This window comes from Lissotriton helveticus, chromosome 2_1, assembly GCF_964261635.1.
Source record: "Lissotriton helveticus chromosome 2_1, aLisHel1.1, whole genome shotgun sequence".
NCBI lineage: Eukaryota > Metazoa > Chordata > Amphibia > Caudata > Salamandridae > Lissotriton > Lissotriton helveticus.
Genome location: NC_136059.1, coordinates 263,856,251 through 263,879,758, shown reverse-complemented (window position 1 = coordinate 263,879,758; position 23,508 = coordinate 263,856,251). Strand labels below are relative to the sequence as shown.

Below are 23,508 nucleotides of genomic sequence, written 5' to 3'. Positions count from 1 at the left end.
ACAAGATTTCTTCGACCTTATGTCATACATAAGTTTTCTTCAACTAAACAGTTTTTCTTCGACCTTGTGTCAACTAACAAATTTTCTTCAGCCTTTTGCCAATTTAATATTTCTGTACTTCAATCATTGTCACTAATTTCTTGGATTTCGTTTTCTTCTTCACTACTATCATATATGTCAATAACAGGTGGAATTACTAAGTAAGTCCACTCAGGAGACTTGTATTTTTGGTTTGGTCTTACTATTCTTTTTCCTTTTCTCGATATCACTTCAATTTTCCTTCCAACTCCAACTTCTTTTCCAGGACTCTTTTGACTACTGATTTCTTCAACTTGTTCTTTTGGTTTCTTGATCAATCTGACTCTCAATCTTCCACCAGGCCAGTAGTCTGCTTTTCTCACGTACTTCTTTTTTGGTTCAGAATTATTTGATTCTGACTTCCAAGTCCTTTTCTTTCTGTTTTCACTTTCACCATCCACGTCACTTTCTTCAGTTTCGTAGTCTGAAATTTCAATTGACTCAGGAACTTCTCTATTCGGCAATTTCACTCCTTCAGGAACTTCACTTTGTTTTCCATCACTGGTACTCGGTAATTCGTCTTCCTCCTCTTCTTCAATTACCCCCAACTTCCCAGATTTCGGATTTCTGTTCCTTACTTCAGAGTTTGTTCTCTGCCTTTCGATACTCTCCTGGTCTGAAACTTCTTTTTGTTCTGCTTCTTTGTCTTCGATAGAGACAACCGAATCCTCAGTTATCTTTCCTTTTAACAGATTCTCTTCACCTTCAGAATCTATTTCAATTATTTCTAAGTCTTTTCTTGTCAAATTTCCATTCACTGGCACAGTTTCCAGATGTCGACTTTCTTGTCGATCTTCAGAATCTGGATTTATTTCACCTTCTGTTTAGCCTTCTGCTTCAGAATCAGAATCATCTGTGGTATCACTTTCAACATCAGAACTCTCAGGAGTTGGTACTGGAATAGTATGACTAGGATGAATCCAGCGTTTCAATCCTCTGCACTTTACAGCATTAGTAGTGATCAAAATTATCTGCCTAGGCTTCTGCCATCTAGGAGCTAGACAATTCCTTCTCCGATGTACTTTCGTTCTGACCCAATCGCCAGGTCTCAGATCATGTGTCAAAACCTTTTCATTTGATTGTGCTTCAGTTCCCACCTGATTAGACACAGAAGTTACCATATCAGATAACCTTTTACAGTAATCCAAAATAGCACTGTCATTTATGCTCAACAGTTTACCTACAGGTACAAAAGCTTGCCTCATAACTCTTCACATTAAAATTTCATGAGGACTCAAACCTGTCTTTTTATCTGGTGTACTTCTTAATGACATCAAAACAAGTGGAAGAGCATCAGTCCACTTTACACCTGTTTCAAGACACATTTTTCCAATTCTGTTTTTAATTGTTCCATTAATTTGTTCAACCACTCCTGATGCCTCTGGTCTGTATGCACAGTGTATTTTCTGCTCAATGCTCAAAGCTTCGCAAATTAACTTCATTAGTTTGTTATCAAAATGGCTTCCTCCATCACTCTCAATAGTGACTGGAAAACCGTACCTTGGGATGATTTCTCTGAGCATTAGTTTTGCTACTGTAATTGAATCACAATGTCGTGTAGGGAAAGCCTCTACCCATCTTGAAAACAAGCAAACAATTACAAGCACATATTTCAAACAATTGTGTAAGGGCATTTCAATGAAATCCATTTGTAATCTGGTAAAGGGACCACCCTCTCGACCAATTATTCCTGTCCCCACCACTGATTTTCTGTTTGGATTCATTTGTTGGCATGACAAACACCTTTGACAAAAAGATTCTGCAATAGTTCTGAACTTAGTATTGAACCATGTTTCTCTAAAAAGTCTAACCATAGAATCTCTTCCCAGATGTGCTGGACCATGATATAATCTGGCCATGTCAGCAATCAAGCAATTTGGTAAGACTACTCTACCATCTTTGTAAACCCACACTCCATCTTCTTCACGTGGTCTACAATCTGATCTTAACCACAAGTCTTTTTCTTCATCATCTGCTTCATTTTGTAAATCTCTAATCTCATGCCATGTTTCTACAACTGTTGTTAGCATTAATGAATTTGAATCAGTTTCTTTACTCCTCTCCCGATTGTAAGAATAATTTTTCCTTGCGCAGTATTTAGCTGTTTCATCTGCGAAGGCATTTCCCTTGGAAATATAATCAATCCCTCTAGTGTGCGCTGCACACTTAACAATGGCGATTTCTTTTGGCAATTGTATTGCTTCAATTAATCTCCTAATGAAAACTGCATTTTTAATTGGTGATCCTGCTGATGTCATGTATCCTCTCTGTGACCAGAGTTGTCCATAATCATGCACAACTCCATACCCATACTGACTATCAGTAATGATGGTAACTCTTATATCCTTTGATATTTCACATGCACGAATCAAAGCAATTAATTCAGCCACTTGTGCTGAACGAACTCCTTCAAGACATGATGCTTCTTCGACATCTTTGACTGTACAAACTGAATATGAAGCTTTTAAGACACCTCCTTCGGATCTTAAGCATGAGCCATCTACAAAGTAGACAAAATCCGATTCAGACAAAGGTCTGTCTTTGATGTCTTTTCTTGGTTTAGTGCAGAATTCCATGACATCTAAACATTCATGTTCTGTTTCAATGTCATCAACAATTTCAGAATCAGGCAGTAATGTAGAAGGATTCAGATTCAAACATCTTGAAATTGAAACATTATCTGCTCCTAGTATGATTTTCTCATACTTTGTCAATCTGCTACTTGTTAAATGCTGAGTCTTACCTCTTGTCAGTAAAATTTCTACTGAATGAGGCACAAAAACTTTCACAGGAAATCCCATAATGATCCCCTCACTTTGTTCGAGACTAATACTTGTAGCTGCAACTGCTTTTAAGCAACCTGGTAATGCTTTTGCAATTGGATCAAGAACTGCAGAGAAGTATGCAATAGGTTTCTTTAAATTTCCGTGTCTCTGAATCAACACAGATAATGCACATCCTTCTCTCTCACTGCAATACAGTTCAAAATCTTTCTCATAATTTGGCATACCTAAAGCAGGAGCTTGGCATAAGCTCTTTTTCAGGTTCTCAAAAGAATCCATCTCAGCATCATTGAGAATAATTGGATCTTTTACATCTGACTTTGTCAGTCTTTGTAGTGGTTTTGCAATTACTGAAAATCCACGTATCCATTGTCGACAGTAACCAACCATTCCCAAGAACATTCTGACCTGTCTTTGTGTTCTTGGTGGTAACATTGCTTGAATCATTTTTATTCTCTCTATTGTTACTTGTCTTTTTCCCTTTGCAATTCTGTGACCAAGATATTTTACTTCTTGTTTGCAAAACTGTAGTTTTGCTGGGGACACTTTATGTCCTTCTTCTGCAAGGCGATTTAACAGAATTATTGTGTCTGTCACACAATTTTCTCTTGTCTTTGCAGCTATCAACAGATCATCAATATACTGCACTAACGTAGACCTACCAGGTAAGTCTAGGTCTTCCAATGATCTTTTTAACAGTTCATTAAAGATTGAAGGACTTTCTGTATAGCCCTGAGGGATTCTTGACCATCCGAGGGTCTTACCTTGGAATCTGAAAGCAAAGATTTCGTAACTGTCTGGATGTAAGGGAACAGTAAAGAATGCATTGCAAAGATCAATGACTGTATACCATTCAGCATCATGTGGAATCTGGAATAAAATTACTGCTGGATTTGGAACCACAGGACAACATGGAACGACAATTTGATTAACCTTTCTCAAATCTTGTACGATTCTAAATGTTCCGTTAGACTTTTTAACTCCCATAATTGGTGAATTACAAGGACTACTCTCCATTTCTTTTAATACACCTTGTTTGATTAATTTTTCAATTATTGGTGTAATACCTTCAATTGTTTCTGTTTTCATTTTATACTGTGGAATGTTTGGAAATTCTATTCCCTGTTTTAATGTAATTTTTACTGGATCTACGTTTTTCATCAGACCCATCTCATTTCCAGTAAAATCCCATATATCAGATTTCACTGTTTCCTTGAGCTCTTCAGGTAAATCCTTTTCTTCGAATGCAGGAAACAATTTTGTTTCTTCTGCTTCTATCATCATCATTGTCATTCTGTATAAACCATCTTCCTCCATTGTTTGTAACTCAACTCCATCCGGAGAACAATATATTCTACAATTCATTTTACATAGGATGTCTCTGCCCAATAGATTCACTGGACTACTATTACAAACCACAAATCTGTGTTTGTCTCTGTAATTTCCAATTTCAACTGGTACTGGATCAGTTAAGTTAGTTTTAATTTGCTGATTACTTACTCCGACAACTTGGATGGTATCCCCAGAGAGAGGTAGGTTTTCAATTTCCACTGATCTAACAGTAGAACGGGTAGCACCAGTGTCCACTAGAAAAGTAATGTCTACATCATTAACTTTCCCGTTTACAAAAGGACCAGACTGGTCAACCTCAAGAGTGGCTCCAACAACACACTCTTCCTCCTCTCTCGGGCACCGTCAATAATAATCATCAGAATCGCTGTCTTGACTTTCTGTTAATAAAAACTGTTGTGAAGCATTTTGCATTTGAACTCTTTGTTGCTTTTGCTGTTTTTGTGGTTTTATTACCTGTTCACTTCCCTGAAATCCCACGTTTGGATTATATTTTTGAACTCCCCCACAATTCGGAAAAGGTGGTTGTGGCAATTGGTCTTGACGATTATTCACCTGTTGCTGTTGCTGTTGCTGCAACTGTCGCTGAATATTTAATTCGTTTAACCCCTGTTGCATCTGTAGCTGTCGCTGCAGGTCAACACCATTCTGCATCTGTGGATTCAATTAGGGATTCTTTAAGTTTTTAGGAGGATGAGGACACTCGTCTCTCCAATGTCCAATTTCGCCACAATTAAAACAAGGTAATCTTTGTTTCAACTCCTCAATCTTTGGGCTAAATTTCTTTGGGAAATTATTACTTTTAAACTTTCCTTGTATCTGGTTTGTATTCCCAGTTTGAACAAAATTAGTGTTCTTATTACCCATGCTGGCGATCTGTTGCTCAGCCACTTTTACCTGAGCCCACATGGCTTTCTCCTTGAGCTTCTTCTGTTTTACTTCTATTTCATCACTGCAATACTTAGCCTTTCTTAGAATATCATCTACAGATAGTGATTGCCATCCTACAATGCTATTTCTGATCATTTCTCCAATTTCAGGTTTTAGTCCATAAACAAATCTATAGACAAAATGGCTCATGTCCTTTTCATCTAGTTTTTCATAACCACTGTATTGTTTAAAGATTAACAGTAGTCTTTCATAAAAAGAATGAACTGATTCTTTTGTTTCCTGTTCTGTCCTTTCTATTTTAACCCAATCGACTTCTTTGGGTGGAATTTTGTTTTTCATCCAAACAATCACCTTTTCATAAAAATCCATTACAAGTGGATTTGGAGCACCTGTTTCTTTGATTCGCTCAGGTTCTGTTTTTGGCCAACTAATCGATATTTTGCATTCTGTCCAAAGATCTGATGGAACGACAATGTCAAAAAATCCATCTAAATCAATCCACAGAACTTTTGACACTTTGATAAATCTATCTACTTGTCTGTACCACTCAACTGGTTTTTCCCTCAATTTTGGAAAATCATTTGTAAACAACAGAATGTCCTGTCTCGACCAAGGGACATGAACATATCCTCCACCTGCAATTTCTCTCATTGGAAATTGTTTTGACAATTTTTCCAATCTTTCATCTTCCTTCTTTTTCGTCCATTTCACTCTCCACTTATTCAGTTCTCCTAGCTTTTTGATATAAACAATCAAATCTTTTATATGTACTATTCTTCCCATTGAGTTCAAACTCTCAATGTCACTTTCTGAAAAGTCTAATCTGTAATGTTTCGCAAAATTCTTTTGTTTACTCACATCGATTTCAAGTTCTGCTGCTAGATCCTCTAGTTGATCATATTTATTTTTTGTTTTCCATTGAATGCTTTTGCAAATGAACAATAGTTCATCATCTCGATAGTAATTTAAACTATCTGGACCGATTGTTCCGATTATTAATTCTTCGATATTCGCTTTTAATTTGGCCACATCAAGTTTTGGTGTGGTTACCCTGACTTCAGGACTCCCTATATCTGATATAGCACCCATTGGTGTTTTCGGAGATAAATCCTCATTAAAGGTTAAATCAGGCATTCTCGATTTAGAAGAGTTTATTTCAGATAAGTCTGAATAAAATTTTTCAGTAACTTTTTGAATTTCTGCATTTAAAGGAATAGTTAATCCTGTCTTGTTTGTTTCCTTTTGGTCAAATACAGGCTGAACAGGACCAATCGTTACTGGAACTGTCACAGCTTCCATGCCTTTTGTCATTCTTTTTATTAATTCTTCTTTAGATCTTAAATATTCATTATAATCGACATCTTCAACATTTCTTGCCTCTCTTGTATAATCTTTTGGAGCTTCTCTTGCCCTTGGAGCCATTGTAAATTGTCTACCTTCATTTCGAGCATTATCAAATTCTGGTCTTCTAGGAGTTTCAATGATTTCACAATTATTTGGATAAAGTTTAGGAGCTTCATTAATTGGAGGTGCACTCGGTGAAGTTTCAGTAGAAACCACCGGAGTAGACCATGATCTAGGAGGTCTCAAAGGCTGATTCTTTCTAGCTGTTGTATATATTTCTTCCATAACTGCATCCTCAGATTCACTTTCCATAGATTTCCCTGTAGGAGTACCCATTACCATTTCTTGTATTAAATACAATCCTTCACTCATGTTTCCCTGTCTCCACATTCGCAATCTATCTTCATGAGTTTCTCTTCTCCAAGGTGGATTTTTAGAAGGTCTTTTAATTCCACTAGCTTCTCTTTGTAACTGATACATCTCGTCTTCCCACTCAACTAAAGCTTCAAATTGAGTTGGTCTCGGTTTTGGAACAAGAGCATTCATTTTCTCTCGTAAATTTCTCAAGACTTTTACATTAAATGAACCATCATCAGGCCAAGTTAAAACACCGTCATTCTTAGTATATCTTTTCCAACTATCAAACCATAAGACAGTATGATATCCATATTCACCTTCCATGTACGCTGCAGGTGTTTTATACTTATGAAGTAATTTACCACCTCGCGTTTCGATTTTCTTGTCAGGTGAAAATAAATTCTTAAACTTCTGAAATAATGTTGGCTTTTTCTCAACATGTTTAAAATGATAACTCATTTTTAAGAGTTAAATCTAATTCACAGAATCGTTCGTAAAATATTTCCGGGATGTTCCGCAAAATAACCAATCCGTGCGTGAAACACACTAACAAGCCAATGACAGTTGAGCTACGTCACTTTTCTGCTCAACCAATAAATATGGAGTTTTTCTGAAGGACCAATCAGCCTACAAATCGTCATAGACTCAAGAGCCAATCAGAATATAGTTTGTGACGTAGGTCACCCAATCCCAGCGCGGCTCTGTGACGTACACAGCAGCTGCGGTTTCTCGTTTCTCACTCCTGGCGCTTACCCCTCCTTCACAAAATCTTTTCACAGCGCCATTTTAAGAACACTTTTCAGTGTAAATTAATTCTTAACAATGACTATAAGGACATCATCTGTTCGTTTCACTATTTAGGATAGTTTACATACGTTCAAGTATCCACACTTCGGAATAGACGGCGCTATTCACACTAAGGATAATATCCAATTGTCAGTAGAGTAACCCTTACTCCACCCTTCTAACACGTATAATTATGAACTCGCTTTGCTCTGAACGCACCGCGAAGTGACAGTTCTAAGAGTTCCACTTGAACATAAAATACAAATCAAACTCGCACTTTCACACTGAAAATTCCCTAATTTCGAACACACATGAAATCCGTACAGGACTCTCACCTGTTTATAGAGATCATGCACCGTTAGCAAAATAACGACGTTATCCGTACAGGGCTTTCACCTGTTTATAGATATGAAACATGTACCCGTACAGGACTCTAACCTGTTTATAGATAATCATGCACCGACGCTACTTTACCCTTCACTCAAGCTCGGATATAACTAATACTCTTATCACAGTGAGTTTTATGGAAGGCGCTTTGTCCCTATTCTCATGCTGCTTTAATTTCTTAGAAAACCCTCACTATACAAGATTCACACCTAGCCCTAAAACTGTGCTGCTCGGCGACAACACTATGGTACACGGCGATACCTCTTGTGATACTCGGCGATATCACTACAAACAGAACAGATGGCTTGCGTGACTAATTTCTCGCCACACAATCTATACCGGTATAGCTTACAGATAGCACGAAAAATGAACTCAACATGTGTTAAAACGTCGATCCTATTTCCATACCATAACACTTTAGTAACCCTTAGCAACCAACATATTACCTTGGTTACTCTTAGCAACCATCAATTTCTGCTACCAGAGAATTGATCCAGCGGCCTATAGAAAATATATCATAAACAACGCTACCCAATTTCATAACCTATAAACAAAATTATATACTAAATTATGGACCCATTTATAAACCTGACATATTTTGGGCCTACTGAATCAGGTGGTCAGATTAAATCTATAGACACATTATCTACAAACTATATACAATTTTATACATCTGCGGAAAGAATATTGTCATTAGAATAAATCCTAACCATTTAAACGACCACCATTGGCGACGTGATCTAGCTAATAGTAACCTACACTTCTGAATAACCAAGACCAGCTTGTTTGTCAAAAGTAAGATTTTATTTACTAAATTATGGTATTTTAATTGATAGTTTTATAAAAGTTATTTATTAGCATTGAAGCAAGCATGATTGTAAAGAAACGTGAGAAAAATACAATTTAAGCAAGTGAATCAAAATCAAAGTGAATATTTAAAGTTTAGCATTTCTAAAACCTAAGTCCCTAACTGAGCTAAATAGATAGAAATTAAAGAAAAGTTCTTTGAGGATTCTTACGTGCTCCACGCAATGTCCGACAGCACTTCACCCTCATCGGAAAGTCAGAAAGCAGCAGCCAGCCCATCCCTAGGGGCATGACTTTTTATACCTTTCTATGCTAACTAAACTACGCAAAGGAAAGTTTTCAGAAATCTTCGACGTCCCATTGGCTGAGAGTGACAAGTGACATGTCACCCACATTTCAAAAGTTCCATTAGGTCACTTTTCTTAAGGACCATTGTCTTTTCTGAATGCAACCAGGAGCTTCCTAGGTTTGCAACAAATGTATATTAATGTTCTCATAGCTTCCAATTGACTTCCGCGGATGCCAAGTTAAGGGCTGACAAAATGTTCTTTTTCGACCTTGGCCATGTCCGACAGAATGATGATAGCACGTCAGTTTTTGCTTTGTGAACGCAGCTTTTGACGAACATTTTATTTCAGAATGGGCGTCTCGTGACTTTTGCAGAAGTAAAATTCAGCTTTTTGTAGCTCGAGCAAACTAGGCCCAAGAGCAGGCAACTTATGCTTTCTAGTATAAAACAAACACAAGAAAAGTATTAATGTAAGAAATAATGTAGATTCTGTATCCACCCCAGGATTTACTAATTAATTAACCCACCCGATTAATCAAATGTTACCTAGCAAATGCAAACAAATAAAGCAGCATTTATATCTACCGGTCTTCATTAATCCATGAGACTTATGTGCACCTAGAATAGTAGAAATGACATCACACAGACAAGAAAAAGCAAAACAAGCACATGCTTCTTTTATGTTTGCAGCAGTTAGTAATGACAAAAAAAACGAAAACAATAAATTATTTTATTATTTTGCACGAACAAAAAGATGCAACAATTATGCACGTTTATGAGCACACATGTTAGTCCCCCCATGTGTAAAGTTTAATCTAAGTTGTATTAGCAAGACATATCACAAATCATTAATATTATTATTCATGTTATGGAAATGTGACTTCACGAGTTTAAACAAAATTTTGTTTTCTATCTCGCTCCATCAATAGTAACGTAAATTTCAAACTTTTTGGCCCAAATGTGCTTATCTTCTTTTTTTGCTTTTTACTGAAAGACCAAGTAGTGCTGAGTAATGCCATCTTGATCTGGGGGGTTTTCCTTCAAATTTATGACAAGGTGTGTAGCTGAAGCTATTTATATTGTCACACATGATAAATACATTGAATGCAAAAAATATCTGGGATTTAGAGTAACTCGTGTAGAGATCCTATAAAACGCAAAGCCCGCTGGAAGCCTGTTTATTTTTGTAATGAAAGTCCTAGAGAAGCAGTTTCTGCTTCTGTATGGGAGCAGTTGAACTGTCTATTATTGAAGCATTTACATAGTGCTTACTACCCCAGCGTGTGTAATTGATCATAGAGAGGCTCTTACCTTGTCTTAGGACACAGCGCGTTGAGGTGTGATGGGCGATGGGTGTAGAGAGAGAGACATGCAGATTAAAGTTTTGTTGGTGGTACCGATTGGCTCTGCAGATCCTATGAAGTTGCAGATTTCCTTCTGACCTCTTTCTACCCTGGTTGCAGCAGAAGGGTGTCTACTTGCTTTATGGCGGGGCACACCAATTATTTAAGGCTCAAGTCTGTGACTAACGTGAACATAAATACAAGGGTAATTGGGAGCTAATAGTGCAGGGGTCACAATGGAGTTTTATGGTAATTTAAGTAAAATCGCTGTTTTATGCTTTCATTGGTATTCTTGGTTCATGGAGATAAATTTTTTTCATGGGAGTTTGTTGCTTCCATAATATGCCCTAATTTTTCCTTTGTGTTTTTTCCAGTTCCGAAACTCCTTGCATCTTCTCATGGAGACCCTGAACGCCACCACCCCGCATTATGTCCGCTGCATCAAGCCAAACGATGAGAAGCTTTCCTTCAGGTAAGAGATCACGCGACAGGAAACACCTTCAGGTAGGGAAAGATAGAACAACTTCACTGTGCGCTGGATTAAGTTCTCACTATGCTCCCAAATTCAAAACCAAAGCATGGAATTTGCTCCTGAAGTTACCTCTACAGTTGCTACTTTATTGGAGTTCACAAAGAATTGTCCTGGGGAGTTTGACATGCGCATGAGGAAACATTTTCATATTCATCAATATAGCAAACATATGTATAAATTCAAGGGTTATGCATAAGTTAATTTACACTTGCTAAAGTGTGTTTTTTGCTCGAAGGGGAAAAATGATTATTCACCCTTCTTCTGCATCCCTATCAATTTTGGGGTTATGCTATTCCCTTTACTACCCACATTTGTTTTACTTCGGTCCTGGACAGGAGTACATTTCAGACTATTTCCACCCTGGTAAACTACCTCCAAACGGCCTGTGAATACCTATAAGCATGCAGCTTTGTGGATCTTTACCCTTTGCAAGCTGACTAACCAATAAATAGTAGTCATTTATGCTGTTGTTTTGCACTCCGCAGTGTCTCGTTTGTGCGCAGATCACTTTATGAGCCTGTTCTTTGTCTGCCATGCCTTCGTAGAGGTACCTTTTTAGAAAATAACCTGAAAATAACTCAGTATGCCCAGCTTTCATTTAAGATTGCAGTTACTACAACCTTTTCTCAGTCTCTGTAAATCACAGGAGTGAATTATCACAGAGCTTTGTCCAACACCTATACTCTCTAACCACGCAAGAAACCTGGGAATTATCCTAGACAACAAACTCAACATGTGAACGCAGTCAGCTCCTCTTGTTCTCACATACTGCGCATCCTCAGGAAAATATTCAAATGGATCCCCTCAAACACCAGGCATCCGTCACTCAAGCCCTAATCACTAGCAGACTAGACTACGACAAGGCACTCTATGCCAGAATTTCAAGCAACCTCTTCACTGACACCAGACCATTCAGAATGCCACAGCTAGACTCATCCTGGGTTTCCCACGTCACACACAACCACACCACACCTCAGAGAATTCCACTGGCTGCTGATACACAAACGCTGCCAATTCAAACTCCTCATGTATGCATACAAAGCACAGCACAGCATAGGACCAGCATACCTTAACTGCCACCTTCACTTCCCCAACCCTCCAGGCTCTTATGGTCAGCCTCACTCTCCCTCACAGCCACACCCTGTATCTGCAAAAGCAGAAAGGGCCTAACTTTATCCTACATTGACCTACCTTCACACATCAGGGCCTCCTCCTCAATTGTTAAATTTCACAAGAGGCTGAATACCTGGCTCTTCAACTAACTCAACTACCCCCAGCAGACGGCCTCAACACCTGCTCCAGTGCCTGGATACCCTTCGGGTGATAAATCGTGAAAGGGCGGGATTTTTGCTTCTAGAGTCTGCTTACCATTCTCCAGAATCCCGTCACAGGTCGACTGGACCTTTTTACCTGTCATAGAATTAATTAGGCAATCTATCTACCAATTGTCAATCAAATTCTTCGATTCCCGTTGTTTCCCCCAAAGAACCACTGACTAAGAACTAAATTTAAAGATTTATTACATAACCAAAAACAACTGAAGGTATAAACACCTCAGCAAAAGGTTCAGAAGATAAACAGGCACTAATACAAACATAACTCTACGGAAAAGTCTCAGACGGCTTATGAACAATACAAGAATCAATTCGAGAATCATCAGGCTAATAAGAATTGCTATAACCTGAGTTCTAGTATGCATTGGGAAAGAATATAAATCAGGTTAATCTGTCCCTACACTATACTAAGTGACATCCCTACTCAACAATAGCCCAACCTAATAAAGGTGTCAGCCGTGGTGACTTCCAAAGAAGTTCACTCACTTTCTCTCTACTCAGTCTAGAGACTCTCCAGTCATAGCTAAGCTTTCTGTCAACCAACTGCTCCCTTTCACACCTCAGCCCATCTGCTCTGCCTCTACCCTTGGGGTGCTGTCCCTAATACAAACCCCACAATGCGGACGACACGCCTTCAGGTACGCCCCTCTCAAAAGTGTTGGTTTTCAGAATTTTCCACCATGGCACATCTCCATCTTTGTCCGTTCAGACGTCCTTGGGTCCCAGACTCTCCTTCGCTTCAAGTTGCTTCCATGAATTCCTCGGCTACTCCTCCATGTCTGAGTCTAGCATCCTAACACTCATACACAATGGACCCTTCTACTTTACTGTCTACTTGATCCTGCACCTGCAAAGGAATACATGTGAACCGGCTCTCAAATTCTTTAATGTTGAAATTTGACTTTAGCTAAAAGCAGCTTTCTCCATAAAAACAATTCTATAATTTAATGCTAAGCAAACATTTTTTCGATCAGGCCTACACAATTTTCCATAAACTGGGCCTCTGCACGTTTATAGACCCAACATCCTAACATGAGCATCTCGTTCGTTTCTTAGGCCTCCATCTTTAAAGCAGATACATTTTCTACTTCAAGCACTTGTATAACTTATAAAAGATACACTATGAACTCTAATATAGCAGAACTAAATATACAATGATGATTTCACTAAAACACCTCTTATTAATGAAAGGCTTCACGTCAAATGACATTTCTATGTTAGAACGACATTTATTAATTTTCAAAACTCTTAACATTAGCTCTACATGTGTTTCAACTACCGAATACATTAGTCCTCAACCCTACATTACAGTTTGAACATGATTAGTGAGTCCTCTACATATGCGGGTGTTAACTACTTGTACATATGGAACACCCCTACAACATTTTTCTCTCATTTGGCGCTCTCTCAGTTCCCCCCTTTGATGACCTGTGTCATCACCCTCATTACACCATCCCCAAGGTAAGAACTGAGTTAAACAGAGCTTGTCGCCATTTTCCCTCGCTTGAGCATCTCGAATGCTCTCAAGCTCCGATATTGACTGTCTTGCAAATTCTCCATTCTTCGCTCTTGTACTCTCATCGATCTTTCCATCCTACTTGACCTATACCACTTGTACACTCTTACCAAACCCCACAATCCAATCACACAGGCCACAGCTATGATGAGGGGTTTCAGTACAAACCCAAGGAAACTCCTTCCCAAATTTGCAAACCAGTTTCCAACATTTCCAACTCCCTTGCCAACTTTCTCCCACACGTTCTCTTGCGTCAGATCCTCAATTTCATAATGAATGGCAGTAATGTTACTTATATATTTCTTCAGATCCTTGGAATGGTCTGGAATATACGTGCAACATTCCTGAACCTTCAAAAGTTTACAGACTCCTCCCTCCTTTGCTAGAAGGACGTCTAAAGCAAGACGGTTCTGTAAAACCATTGTCCTTATCGACAACATCTCACCCTCAACCATCACTAATGACTAAGCTGTATTCATTGACTGTTCATCCACCACTGTTGCCAACCGCCGTATCTTTACGTCATTCAAAATCACTCCCAACATAGGTATCACTGCTCCAAACACATCTCCAACTATTGCACCAGCACTTTCACCTCGCTTTACCCTCGTCTGCCGTCCTCCCTCCAGAAGAGCAAAGTCCTCAGTATGGTAAATCTTGGGAAAAATGATCGCTAGGTAACACGTTCCGTACCACTTTTCCGGCAATCGTACATACGCATTCCTTCCGCAGACAAAGTAAACCGTAGGAATCACCTGCACCACACTCTTAAAGAAATCCTTCGTGTAATACTCCAGTGTGAAAGTGTGTTCACATGTAGTATGACCCACATACACATTCTCATAATACGTCTGTGGTCTGTGAATACACAACTTCCCTTTCTGCACTTCATCTAGAGCTATCGGACCATAGCTCCCTCTTGACTTGTGCTGCTTCTCTTCATCTGTCCAATCAACTTTACCTTGCCCTGAATCTTGCAACTGTTTTTGCCTCTGGTACCTGTCTTCAACTTGTTCTATGAACTTATTCTCTGTCTCTGATAACAAACATGTCAAATTGTGTCGGTGTGCATATGAGGTGTCTAGCTCTTGTGTCGGAATGAAAAAATACCCAAGTCTATCCTCTGACTTATAATAATCAAACTTATTCAGGTGTTTATAAGCAGGGACTTCTGGTAACACAGCGTCATAATTCGAAAAGAAATATTCAAAATGATTTCTCCCATAAAATATGCTAAGCAGCAAACTACATGAAATTCCATATGTCAATGGAAGGTGATGGTATCTAATACCCTCCTCTACTGAAGCCGGCAATTGCATACACACATAGCAGTCTTTCGCATCCATCGCATCAATGTATTCATACAATAGCTTTGCATACGCATTCTGCCCAAAATTGCCTTTAGACAGGTCGGTATGTAACCTACGACTCTCTTCTTCCAGTAATGCCTTCTCCGCTCCTACCTTGACCTCTTTCTTGCTAGAAGTGGTAGGTATCGGTGTTCCCTCAACCTTCGTTGCCTGCTCATGTGGTACTAAGTAAGAAACTACAGCTACTAAGAAAATAAAGAATATCACTGCTCCTATAAGGGAGCTTGTAATGCATTTGGCCCTACGAGTCGGGTTTCCAGCCTCCATGGTTTCGAAACAATGTAGTTCGATTTCAGCAACAACCCAAAGTCTCATTCTTGGTTATTTGAGTCTCTTGAACCACACCTCTGAAAGCAGAAATCCACGTTTTAGTTCTTTTCTTGCCTCAACAACAGACAACCCTAACCCTTCTCCGTCCTCTGAGGAAAGTCCCTAAATTTCTTCTTCTTCCTCTTGGCTCTAGGTTAGTTCAACAGCTATTTACAAAAGTCTTTAGTAATCAATGATAATATTTGTTCCAACTGCCATAAGTACATAATCCAAAAGTTCCATGCGAAGCACAACCGATTCGTAAGATGGTATCTCTGGACCAAATGTAGGAAAAATCAGCCTATCCAAGATTAAATCACGTATCTTGCTTAGGTAAGGGGGATTAGGAATGGTGAGTGTCAGTACGCCTTCGATCTCAAGTCCTGGTACCAACAGCACCACTTCCAACTTAACATTTGGCGTCGTACTGGTCACCGACACAGCCCTCACCCTCCCTGATCTCAGGACACCGGGCATTTGTCAAAGGGTAGGTCCACTCAAGAGTGGCGTATCTCCGACAAGGTACTCTCACCCTCCTCGACCTTCTCGGACCTCCTTGTTCTGGCTCTTGCTCTCCCTCTTCCTGGTCTGATTCTTCAGATACAGGGGCAAGATCTCTTTCGGAAACCAGTCTTACGTTCAGTCGCCTCCGCCTCTCGGGCCAATGAGCCTCAGCGCTTCTCACCCTTCTGTTCCTCCTTGGTACACCCTGCTCATCACCACTTTCAGCTTGCTCTGCGCTCAGGTCACCTTCACAGTCACTTCCCCATTCAGAGGCAGACTCAGTGTCACTGTTGTCGTGATTTCCTTCAGTTTGATCAGATGAGTTACCGGCTTCTTCAGACACCCCCACAGCTTGACTTGTCCCCTCTTGTGGATCTTCCTCCACGTCCGGATTTTCATCTACGAGGGGAGCTGTTTCTTCCAGGGGTGCAGGAACTCGTCGGGTGTGAGAAGCATGGACCCAGTTTGGCAATCCTCCACACTTCACAGCAGTGTTCGTCACCAAGATAACTTGAAACGGTCCTCTCCAGCGCACATCCAGGCAGCTTTTCCTGACGTGCTTCCGCACCAAGACCCAGTCACCCGGGCACAAGTCGTGACAAAGGTCTCTAGATGCCGGAATTTCAGCGGCCTGCACCTGAAGGGACACAGAATGGATGACATCAGAAAGTCCTTTGCAATAATCAAGAATCAGATCATCTGTAATATTTAGCAAGGCTGTTGTAGGAATAGATGGCAGTCTCATAGCCCTCCCCATCAATACTTCGTGAGGTGAGAGTCCTGTCCTCCTGTCTGGTGTGCTACGCATGCTCATTAGCACCAACGGTAATGCATCTGGCCATTTCAGGGACGTAGATGAGCACACTTTCGCCATTCGAGCCTTGAGAGTTCCATTTATTTGCTCCACTATACCAGAAGCCTCTGGTCGGAAGCTACAATGCAGTCTCTGGTCAATGTTCAGTGCAGAACAGAGCATCTTCACAACTTCGCTATTAAAATGCGTCCCTCTGTCCGATTCCAGATAGGTCGGAACCCCGAATCGTGGCACTAGCTCCCTCAACAATAACTTTGCTACTGTGAGTGTATCGCACCTACGAGTTGGGTATGCTTCAACCCACCTGGAAAACACACACACGATCACCAAGACATACCTGAGGCGATTACACCTCGGTATCTCAATGAAATCCAGTTGCATCCAATAGAAAGGTCCGCCGGACCTCCCAATGTGACCCGTGGTAACTGGTGTTCTTTTCCCAACGTTCATTTGTTGACATGTAACACACCTCTGACATACTGCTTCCGCAGCCGTTCGGAATTTCGGGTTGTACCAAGTTTGTCTGAACACACGCATCATCGCATCTCTCCCCAAATGTACAGGACCATGTATCTGTCGTGCCATCGGACTCACCAGTTCATTTGACAACACCGCTCTCCCATCGGCCGAAACCCACAAGTCCAACTCTCCTTTGACACAACCAGCCATCTCCCACACCCTTTTCTCATAGTCCGACGCCTGCTCCTGCATGCTCTTCAATTCTTCCCAGGTGTCTGCCACCTCGAGCATCATGCTTAACTCAGTCCTTCCCTGTGCCCCTTCAACAGTTTGTTCAGTAAATGAGTTTCCCTGCTCGGCACAGTAACGTGCGACTTCATCAGCATAACGATTTCCCTGGGACACAAAGTCAGTACCCTTGGTATGTGCAGTGCATTTTACAACGGCTATCTCAGCAGGACCCTGCAAAGCTTCCAACAGCAATCTGATAAATTCTCCATTCCTGATAGGGGAACCTGATGACGTCAAGTAACCCCTTTGAGACCACAACTGACCGAAGTCATGAACCACACCGAACCCATATTGGCTGTCAGTATATATGGTGATCCGAATTTTGTTAGCTGCCAGACAGGCACGCGTCAACGCAATTATCTCAGCCACCTGAGCGGAGTATACTCCTTCCAGGCAGGCCGCTTCGACTATTCCAGTAATGGTACATACAGCAAAAGCTGCTCTCAACTGACCAGTATTGTCCCTTACACATGAGCCATCAACATAGAAAATTTCATTAGGGTCTACCAGAGGCTCATCAACAATAACTGGTCGGGGTTTGGTGCACAGTTCAGTCACATCAAGGCAATCATGGTCGTCCCAATCATCATCTAAATCATTTGGTAATGGCATCAAGGTAGCAGGATTCAAGACCGAGCACCTCCTAAGGGTCACATTCTCCGCAGCAAGTATAACCTGCTCGTAGGGTGTGAGCCTATTATTTGTCAAGTGCTGCGTCTTGGTCCTGGTCATCAACAGTTCCACTGAGTGGGGAACATGTACAGTCAGTGAATGACCCATCACAATGCTTTCACATCTTTCAATGCTGACACCTGTTGCAGCAACGGATTTGAGACATCCGGGCAACGCTGCGGCTACTGGATCTAATGTAGCCGAGAAGTAAGCAACTGGTCTACGGACTCCTCCATGATCTTGTGCTAAGACTGCCAAAGCACACCCCTCTCTCTCACAACAGAACAGTGAAAATGATTTGGTGTAATCGGGCATTCCCAGAGCCAGAGCGCGACACAAGTCCTCTCGCAACTCAAGGAAAGCCATCATACAGTCTTTGTCCCATGGTACCGGATCACTTACATCCTTGTGCGTCAGTTTCTGCAAAGGTTTCGCCTTCAGGGAAAAATTGGCAATCCACTGGCGACAGTAGCCAACCATACCCAAGAACATCCTAACCTCCCTCTGGGTCGAAGGCACCATCATCCTCATGATCGCCTCAATCCTGTCAGGTGACACTTTCCTCTTTCCCTTCTCTATTCTGTGACCCAGATACTGTACTTCGGATAAACAGTACTGTAACTTGCTGGGGGACACCTTGTGTCCATTCTCTGCCAAATGGTTCAACAGGGCAATGGTGTCAATTCTACAAGCATCTTCTGTTTCTGACGCAACAAGGAGATCGTCTATGTACTGTACGAGAACGGAGTTCTGCGGCAGTACCAGACTCTCAAGATTCTTCTTCAGCAGCTGATTAAAGATCGATGGGCTCTCTGTATACCCTTGAGGGATACGACACCATGTTAAAACACGATTTTCCATTTTGAACGCAAAAAGAAATTGGCTTTCCTCATGCAATGGAATCGAAAAGAAAGCCTGACACAAATCTATCACAGAAACCCATTCAGCTTGAAACGGTATCTGAAACAGTATCACTGATGGATTCGGTACCACTGGACAGCATGGAACAACTATGTTGTTCACTTTTCGCAAATCCTGCACAATCCTAAACTTCCCGCTAGGCTTCTGCAAACCCATGATCGGGGAGTTGCATGGACTGCCCATGACTTCCTTCAGAATTCCCTGTCCAATCATGGATTCGATCACAGGTCTTATCCCTGCAATCGTTTCCGGAGTCAACTTGTATTGGGGTGTTCTTGGGAACTCAGCATTCGGCCTCACTTGAATCTTAACTGGCTCCACTCCTCTGATCAAACCTATCTCCTCTCCTGTAAAGTCCCACACTTCCGGTGAGTCTGAGTACCTCAAATCCCAAGGGAGTTCCTCCACAGTTAAAGCAGGATACAATTCTATGCACACATGCGTATTTGCAACCTTAAAGGCAGCATCATCGTCATTTGTCTGCAACTCCGCTCCCCTCTGGGTACAGTAGATGGTACAATTGAGTTTACACAGGAGATCTCTTCCTAACAGACACACAGGACTGGAATCACACACTACGAATTGGTGGGTGGTCTCTGAAACTTCCGATTTTTACTGGCACTGGTTCAGTCAGTGGGTTTGTCATTCTTCTGTTTGCAACGCCTACAACTTGAATAGTCTGTCCTGAAAGAGGTATGTTGGGGACTACTGCAGACCGTACAGTGGAACGAGAAGCACCAGTATCAACCAAAAAGGTGGTTGGATGTCCATCCACGTCCGCCTCCACGAATGGTCCCCTCTGATCTACCTCCAAAACTGCCCCGAGGGCACAGTCTTCCTCCCCACTCAGGCACCGTCCCGTCACTGGGTCAAAGTAATAGTACTCGTCCCCTTCAATTATGAAAGGCATCTGCTTGTAAACCTTGTTCCCTGTTGAAATCCTTGGTGGCTGGGGAACCGTAGCCCTAGGTGCAGAAGTCCCCCCTTTAGCCATCTTGTACTTGGTTACTGTTACTTTTTGTACCGGAGGGGCTTGAACCTCCTCCTCCTCTTCCTCCTGCCCTTGATTCTCTGGGTTATGGGGACACTCGCGTCTCCAATGTCCGACCTCGTGACACTGATGACACTTGGTTGTCTTTTTCAGAGTCGCCATGTCTATCCTAGGTCTTAGGCCTTCCTCGTTGTCCCTTTTCTGTCCCCCTTGTTTTCTCCCTAAGGTTCCGTTTCCTGACTGACCCTGTCCTCCCGATTGCATCTGGACTAACATCAGTTTATCCTTAAGCTTCTTTGTCTTAGAATCTATCTCGTCACTGCAATACCTCGCGTACCTCAAGACCTCGTCCAGAGGCTTGTTCTGCCAACAAATTAAATGTTGTTGTATCATGAGGCAAATATCAGGTCTCAGTCCTAGAACAAACTTGGACACAAACTGTCCCATGTCCTTTGGATCCATCACATCCAATCCACTGTACTGCTTAAAAATCTGCAATAATCTCTCATAAAACTCGTGAACTGTCTCCTTCGGTTCCTGCCTTGTCCGATCTATCTTCACCCAGTCAATGTCCTGTGGTGGTACCTTAGTCTTCAACCACGTGATCGCCTGCTCATACTTTATCATTACCCTGGGTGAGGGTCCATTCGTGGTAGCATCTCGGTCTGGCTCCACTGTGGGCCATTCAACACTGACCTTACATGCTACCCACAGGTCTCCTGGAACCACAATGTCAAACAGTGTGTTTAGATCAATCCACAGTACCTTTGAGATCTTAACGAACCTCTCTACCTGTTTGTACCATTCCACTGGACTCTCGCGCAACTTCGGAAACGAGTTCGTAAAGGCAGCCAAATCCCCCCTACTCCAGGGTACATGTACATATCCCCCCTGAGCCAACTCCCGCAAGGGGTACGCCTTGGCATGCATCAACCCTCCTCCCAGGGATGTCTCAATAGCGCTTCTCCTGACACTCTTTTTCTTTGACCACCTTTCCTCCCATTTGTCTAATTGGGTCCATGTTCAGAGTCCCACGACCAGTTCCCTGATGTGGGTTTTTAATCCGATCACCCTCTTCTCTTCTAGATCTTGGTCCGAGTACTGCAACCTATGGCCGCCCTGTAATGCTTTCGTCCTAGTCAAATCCACAGCATACTTATTCGCTAATTCGGACAATTTCTCATGAGCTGTCCTGGCCCTTCGAGTAACATCTTTCGCCACGAACAATAGTTCATCTGGTTCATAGAGTTCGATTCTCTCTAGTGGCAGTGTGCCTACCACTATTTCGTCCACTTCTGATTTGAGTCTCAGTACATCGATCCTTCTTGCTTTTATTGCCGCCCTAAATGTACCTTGGCTAGAGGTCCCATTAGAGTCCCTCCCACCACAGTCCTGACTCACTCGTCTGTCCTCTTCGGGTGTATTATGGGGAACCCTTCGATTTTCCCAACTGTCGCGGTCCCATTCCCTTCTAGTATCGCTGGGGGTGTGTTCGGATGCGCCCCTACTCTCCACACTCCCGCGATCCCATTCCTGCCTGCTTTCGCTAGGCGCGCAGTGAGACACCCCCCTGCTTTCTTGGTTTCCACTGTCGAAGTCATTCCTCGACCTGTTGCTCTGGGTATCCACAATCGTTTCCCAAGTTCTCAAATCAGGCCTTAATTCTCTGATCGACCTTGGCCGTGGTCCTCTCAAGTCCATCGATCCTCTCAAACCCATCGATTCTCTCAAACCCCCCTGCTCTTCAGATTTATTTATTTTCTGACATTTATTGAGCGCGAACGAATACCCGTAGGTGTCTCGGCGCTAGACTAATCAGCTGTCTTTCCCCAGATATTAATAGCTTCAGCGGATCGTTGGGCAGTGTCACTGGTTAAACAGCCAAGTTTTTAATCTCTTCCGAAATGAGTCTGCCGATGCAGCCAAAGGGGTGCTCCTTTCTACAGGTCTTGGTAATTGGCTCCACCTGTCTGCCCCGTTACTCCTTTCCTCACTGACACTTCTCTCTCTCTCTGTTTGTGGCGGACCCTCGCCTTGTGTCTGGTCAGGATTGTACACTGATACTATGGGACCTATGGTAACAGGTACCGTAAGAGCATCTGGCAGTCTCCGAGAGTCAACCCCCTCTTCGACCTGTACTTTTTGTACCGTAAATCTTCCCACTACTCTCGTCGTTGGAGAAGGTGGAGGTGCCCTTTCTCCCTCCACCGAGCAAAACCTGTTCCCTAAGGGGCTCAAGCCGCTCTCTGTTGGGACGCCACCGTCCGCGGCGGAGGCTTCCCTGCTCATTGCTGATGCTGACCCTCCCTCCACCTCAGTATTATATGGAGGTGGTCTCTCTGACAACAGTCTCTCTATCAGACTGTCATCCGTTTCACTGTCCTCATCTTCTGTACTCCTTCTCTGCGCATCCCCTGTATTGACCAACAACGGGTACAACCTGTCCCCTTCGATGGTCTGTACTCTCCACCTCTTGGCCAGTGCATCCCATCTCGCATCTTGCACCGCCCTAACTGATCGTTTCACTCTTTCTTGTCTCCTATCTCTGTTCCTCTCATGGGCTGCCCTGATCCACGCATTTAGCGCTTCAAACTGTGTTGGTCTAGGCAAAGGTCGCAACACAGCCATAATCGCTTTTAGCTGATACAACACCTCTAATCTGAATGTTCCATATTTAGGAAAAGTCAATTCCTCGCTTCCGTCAGTCATCTTACACCAATTCTCAAGCCAAAATATGGTATGCAACCCGACATTTGTAGCCATATAATGTGCTGGGGTATCCTCGGGTGGAGCCTCTTCCCCTCCCCGAGGTTCTAACTTCTTTTCACCTTTGAAACAATTTCGCAACACTTTTAAGCATTTCATGATGAAACCCACAACGTTTCCTTGTTTACAGCACTCTTTTACTTCCCGATGACAATCCACCAATCCCAGCGCGGCTCCACACTAACCGCCCTATCCCAGCGCGGCTCCTTCTGACGTCACTCGCCTCCGTTTCGCAGCAGTTCCCCTCCTTTCTCCGCTCGTCTCCCGGTCACGCATGCGTCCCAATCATACACTGGAAATGATCACTTCCGACCAAGCAACCACCTCCTTGACTGTACGTCCACAGTCTGCCTGTAATTGTCACCGAACTGGCAACTGTCTTTCCGCGAACGACCGGACAATTGCTTCACTGATAGGTTACAAACACATGGCAACTTCCGACCAGCGTCCGTTACCCACGCACTCACACATTCGTCCCCCCTATCTCGGTCCTACGGGCGATCAATGGTACCTCATGACCCCCTTAACAATGGTCGACAATTACTATAGGTGTTCGATACACCCGAACCACTTAAGCTCCACTTGAGCCTAAGATTTTCACTGGTTGCGCGCGC

The 23,508-nt window shown here is 42.3% G+C and overlaps 1 protein-coding gene across 1 annotated transcript in view; it reads left to right on the top strand.

Moving 5' to 3' along the window:
• MYO5B (myosin VB) overlaps window positions 1-23,508 on the top strand; it is a 1,014,515-nt gene that overhangs the window by 738,944 nt on the left and 252,063 nt on the right. The window contains exon 16 of the mRNA XM_078674793.1: window positions 10,790-10,887. Within this exon, the coding sequence (XP_078530919.1) occupies window positions 10,790-10,887 (98 nt within the window). The remainder of the gene's footprint in view (window positions 1-10,789; window positions 10,888-23,508) is intronic.